Source organism: Contarinia nasturtii, unplaced genomic scaffold (assembly GCF_009176525.2).
Source record: "Contarinia nasturtii isolate CC-2019 unplaced genomic scaffold, AAFC_CNas_1.1 Cnas_scaffold_4705, whole genome shotgun sequence".
NCBI classification, from domain to species: Eukaryota; Metazoa; Arthropoda; class Insecta; order Diptera; family Cecidomyiidae; genus Contarinia; species Contarinia nasturtii.
The window spans coordinates 1-6202 of record NW_022201991.1 but is presented as its reverse complement, the minus strand read 5'-3'; the positions used below and the strand labels follow the sequence as shown (position 1 = coordinate 6202).

The 6202-nt window shown below is 35.7% G+C and overlaps 1 protein-coding gene across 1 annotated transcript; it reads left to right on the top strand.

The window, feature by feature from the left end:
- Positions 1–206: 206 nt before the first annotated feature.
- Positions 207–2635, top strand: LOC116351141 (zinc finger protein 271-like; the record flags this gene model as incomplete). Its single annotated transcript, XM_031783201.1, has 2 exons — positions 207–2146; positions 2279–2635. Coding segments are annotated over 2 exons (2108 nt in total), but the record flags the coding sequence as incomplete, so codon positions are not given.
- Between the last annotated feature and the right edge of the window lie 3567 nt (positions 2636–6202).

The window sequence follows — 6202 nt, the reverse complement described above, 5'->3', positions numbered from 1 at the left end:
CCGATATTTATACAAGTTTGAGGTACAATGGTATACGATAAAATGTAAACCAATTAGTAGCTTATTATAACAGCGAAGCAATTATCAAAGAATAGTTCCCCATATAAAATTTACTTACCTCTCGATCTGATATTCAATGGAATTTATCCAAAAAATATTTCATTCAATGCAATTCAAACAATTTAATAATTTTCTTTATTTTACAGAGGAAGGTGAAATAGTTGAATGGGACGATGTGAAAAACATCGATCCAAATGTGATTTATGCCAAGCATCGTTTCCAGTGTCGGCTGTGTAAAACCCTTGAAACAAATGTGATCCTTCATTACAAGAAAGTTCATGCAGAATTTGAATTATTAATATCACGACCATCGCCGACCATGGCTGAAAAAATTCGGCGCCGTACTGAAAATTTCATCTACACTCCGCATTTTGATCAAATTTCGGGCATTTGTTTCTTCTGTGAATTACCGCGTTCCTTATCGTTGACCGAGTGGAAGAAACATATATTATACCACACCGGTGAAATGGAGCCCAATACATCGTTTGATGTATTCTCTGGCGCTCAATTGACGGCCTTTATGTGTAAATTATGCAATTACATTCAAACCGATCAGAATCGTCTGACCAAGCATCTCCGAAAAGAGCATAAAAAATGCGGTGGCGAAATTGCCATTGGTTTCGAACAAATCATATTGATTCCGGACCTAACACCATTGACACCGATCCAAGTTGTCAATAAATATGTTTTCATTGAAGAAGCGAAGCGTTTCAAGTGCGGTATCGGATGGTGTGACACTCAATTAAATGGTTTTGCCAATTTCAAAGCACATCTTCGTCAAAAACACCGAAATACCGACGAAAATTTTGGCTGTTTACATTGCTCCGAACTAATTAATGCCACTGGAAAATCCTTTCTGCATGATGTGTCGGAGCATATGGAATTGCATGGTAAATTTATTTATTCGTGTTTATTCTGTGAGCGGGTATTTTCCGAGAGGAACCATGTCATTTTGCATATTATTCGCGAGCATCCCGAAAAACAAATGAAATTTAACTATTGTAAGCGTGAAAAATCAAATATGCCAGAGATTACCGAACAACTCCAAATTATGTTGAAATGTAATTTATGCACTGAGTTTTCCTACACTATGGAACATGCGTCGGCACACTTTAAAATTCATCACAAATCATTAGATATTGATTTTACGACCAATACATTGCGTAAGTTCACGGTGCCGGATTCGACGACAACACTTACTTTCACCAAAAATACATTGCAAACATTGCGCCGATTTTTTGAATGTTCACAATGTGAGGAGACACGTTTCAATGAGGTATCGCTGATCAAACATTTTACGAAATCGCATCAAACACATTCATTGGTGCTGAAACCGGGCGACTTTTTTATAAAGGCCATTGATCCAACCGAGACCAGCACTCAGTTGAACCGTATTCAGACGGTGTTTTACTGTTATCATTGCTATGAAGGTAATGAAAAACGTAAATTTATTGGCTTTGGCAATTGTCAGGAGGTTCTTACACATTGGTTAGCCACACACAAGGAACCATTTCGTTTTTTCATCGCCGAAATGGCCAAGTGTTTTTATTGCGATCTGATGGGGACATATCAAGGATTGAAATTACATCACGGCGATGTACATTCAAATAAAAAATTTGCTATAGTTGATGTGCTTGATCCAAAGAAATGCAGCTTATGCCAATATATCGGTGACCGTGTGGAAGAACATTTCCAAAACGAACATTCTTCAATTTCCATAACAAATTTATTTTGTCCGATTCCGTTGAGCGATAAAAGTTTGAAGAAATTGATCGAGATGAAAGGACATAAAAACCGTTTATGCGGACTCTGTCACCAGACATTTGAAACAAAAATCGACTATAAAGTTCACCATGGCAATAAACACATATTGTTCAAAGAGAATGTTGAGAAATTCTATAACAACGAAAGTGTTCATTTGATCACTGGCTGTTGTCAAGCCATTGTTGATCACAAGAAACTATTTAATCATTTGAAGGTGCATCCAATATCATCGCAATGTCCAAACTGCACGTTTAAAGCATTGGATTTGTATGAATTTACAGCACATCAGTTGAATGTTCACCATCCCGGTAACGATGTTCGGGTAGTGTACAGGGGCAATTCACTTAAAAATTGCCTTTCTATTATTTAATAATTCTTATTGATTCTTTTTCGATTATTTGTCGATTATTTTAAAAATTAATTCTATTCTTTTCTTTTGTGATTCTCCCCTTAGGTAGTGTACAGGGAAGCAATGCAAAAGATTTACTGGAAAACCAAAGTGGTCTTCGGCAATGGACTGGTATTGAGTAAGCACAATTTATTGGGGACGAAGTATGATGACAGTGAACTATTTGGAGTATTTGTTGAGAATATTATTAAGAATAATGAAGAAATACTTTAATTTTTTGTTTGATGCATGATGAAATTGGCCTAAAAGGTATTTTTTATGGATTTGTTATAAAATACTTCATTTTTTTCTTTTTTCTTTGATTTTGTTTGCTGAGATATACAGAATGAAAAGTTACCATTGAAAATATGAGTGAAAATGAAATTAAATCGAATTACATTGTCATCGGAAATGTAAAATATTAACCGCGAAGAGTTGAACTTTTGAATAAATTATATATTTTTTCTTCAGAAATTCTGGCACATGCTTTTGACTAATTTTTACTCACTTAATTTTTTTTGACCACATTTTTAAAGTTTAGGTCATGATAAGTGGCAAAAACGAATTGTTTGAGAAATATTTTCAGAACAGGGGTCCGGGGGTCGGATCAACATCCCACAAGGACCTGATTTTGGTAAAGGGAAGTGTACGGCCAGACACCTTTTTAAAAGTCCCACGAGTAACTCCCTCTGTTCGCCAGTATCTATAAACCTTACCATACTACGGTTCCACAAGGTCGAGAATAAATTCTATGATTTCACGTTTCAAAAAAAAATATCTCTAAAATCGTTTTTATCTCCGATTTATTGTTTTTTTATGTTTTTCTTTTAGTTTCGTTTCTTATCTTTTTATGAAGCTACGAGTTGAGTTGCTTAGGTTCAATATTCATCATATAACTCAAAATATAAGCACAATTTTGTCCATTCCAATTGCTCGTATCGATGTTTCCCATAATGTTTCTAAGGTTTGGCAAAACTTTCGGGTGTGTTGCTTTTTTAAGCTGCTCCGTAGTGATGTTATTCCTACACCTGTTGCAATGACACCGAAATTTCCAATTTCTTTGAATTTCAGCTCTGCGTACAGCCTTGTTTCTATAATAGCAAAAACTGTAGCTGATAAAAAGTTGTTCGTTCCGGTTGATTCGGTGATTTGCTCTTCCGATCATGGTATTACAATTGTCTTCGAAATAATATTTGACATTTGGGCAGCATGAATGATTGAATAATGAAAAAACGTCAAAAATCATGAGTCGACTTAGTTCAGTTTCATCTGGGTGCGTTGGAATAACAAGTGCTGGTCCGAATGCATTGGCATAAATAACTCCCAAGAAATGCAACAGCAAACGTTTCAAGAAGCATGTCTGTGACTTTTTGACGAAGCTCATTTTTATTACGGGTATTTCCATTATCAAATTGTATGCTATACGAGCCGTTCTACATTGGTCATCGTCGACATCAAACGCATGCAACCGCATGATGCAGTCGAATCGTGATTGTTTATCGAAACTACCAGTCGGTACACTTTGATTAAAATTTCCTTCATTCACAATTTGTTCGATATACTCTTGCATTTGTTTCGCGGTACCAAATAGCGTCATTGCTTCGAAGACCATTTGGATACACAGTTTAATATCGGCATCATCGATAAATTGAAAGCATGTTCTACACTCGAACTTATGGCTTTGATTTGCTTCCTTACACTGTAATGAGCAGAAAAATACAATTTGACATTGACGGCATTGAATAAATGCATCATGTCCAGACATTGTGCCCATCTCGGTTGGTATTTTATTACAGGTCAAGCAATATTTATGTTCAGTTGTCTCTACTGCGGTTGCAAATGGAGCTGATCGAAAAACGACTTCGTCAAAATCGATGGTTTGCTTGGCTCGAATTAGGCGGCCATAGCCGTGATCCAAATCGATTTTAATTTTTTGCTCATTGGCGAAGCATGGAAATTTATTACCGTTGTAGGTTTGTAAATGCTCTTGTGGTTCCATAGAATTTACATACTTTCGAAAATTGTCCATGACCTCTTCGAAAAAATCGTAGTCACTGCCGCTGAGTTCATTGCTACCTTCGAAGAAATGACAATATTTTTCATACGTCCTTTGCCACACAGGCCTACAATTCGGATCCATACTGAACTAAATTTTTTCGGAACTGAAGCGGTGCACTTTTTCTTTTGAAATAACAAAGTGATTTGATGTAAACAATAAAATGTATTGGCTACTACGCTCGAGTAAGAAAAACAAAGAAGAAATGATAAATTCAAAAACCAATAAACAAGTACTTAGTAACATAGATTTTATTTCATTTTTGTAAAATTCGAACCGTTTATTTTATCAATTTTCAAAGGCATTTGCTTCAGTTATATTTTCTTTCTGTTTATTTTCAATCGTTCGTACTCTTTCCACGCAATGTTCCACAGCTTTAGCTGCTATTCCATTGGGTCCTCCGCTCAGAACACCACCAACAACATCTCCACTAGCTGCCACAATTATTTTGACCAAAATTGCTCTATGCGAACATTGATACACTGTGCCTTCAATCCATTTGGTTGCATTAATCGCTGCATCGTCCACCCATTTTTCTGTATTCTCTCTGGCATTTACCAATAATACATCCCGATCGAGTGCGGTTTGTGCCACCCATTCACCTGTATCATTTCCAGCTTGATTTAATAATTTTATCGAATCTTTTCCAACAATGTAGGCCATCCAGTTCGTGGTGTCTTCTGTTGCATTAGAGATCCAATTTGTGGTATCTTGTTTTGCATGCGAAATCCAATTGGTTGTATCGACGGTGGCATTCGAGAACCAATTCGATGAAACTTCCATTGCTTTTGTTAACCAACCGAAAATATCACTGTAAGAATTCACTTCTGTCGACACCTCGTGCACTATGACATTTGTGGTCGATTCGATGAATGGTTCCATGGTGGAATTTAATTCATTTTCAATTGGACCTTGTAACGATGACTGGGTGTTTAGAAGTAAAAATATCAACGACGAACAGAACAAAAAATGAAATTTTAACATCGTATTTTATTTTGGGTATACCGAGTTTTATTTCACAATATTCCGAAGCCGAAGTTCGAATGATGACTGTTTTGAATGTGATTTGTGATTGTTTTGAATTGCTGACAAACTAAAAGATCTCAAAGTCTTATCGCAATACTAATGCATTTCGTTGCTTCGGGTCTTGGTGTAATCGCATGACCTTGAGATAAGAAGTTTTTATGGAGGGACAAAAAAGTAGGTAGCTGATTTAGAAATCATTGTTACACATAGTCTATTCTATTGTTATAGCACATAGTTTCATAAACAGAAAACTACATGTGACCAATTTGAACTGTCGCTATGAAACAGCCGGCATGTCAACTGCTGTTTATTAATTGAAAGCATTCGTTGTAGTGCGTAAAATAAGTATTTTGATTAGTTGTCCAAATGACCTCACTTACTATGGAAACGCCAGGCATTTTCTTTGTAGGGGAAAAAATGAAAAATGTAAAATGACAGAATTTCATTTCGATTCTTTCGTAGAATTGTATGTCTGGACAAAATGTAATTTTATTCAAGAAAAATATGTGAAATACAATAAATAAATTGAAAACAAAAAATTCTCTAACAAACCTATTAATATTGTGATTCGGTGTTGTGGTTGAATACAAACTTTCTCCTATCATGTACTATCTTACAAGAAAATACGTAAGTTCGTATTATTTGAATTTACTAACACAGATGTACATGAAATGTCTATAGGAGAGAATGCTTATCAAAACCAAATCTGAATGGGTGAGAATAAACACAAATAAAGAACCGCAGCCAGTACGGTATGAGCAAAAGTATATACGTTATTTGCATTAAAGTAAGCGGGAACGGGACTTTTTGAGTAGCTCAAAGTTGGTGTTAGTTGTATCAAGAGATCGTAATCGAACTGCAGTAATTAACCGTGTTTAACTAATACCAACTTTGAGTCACTCAAAAAG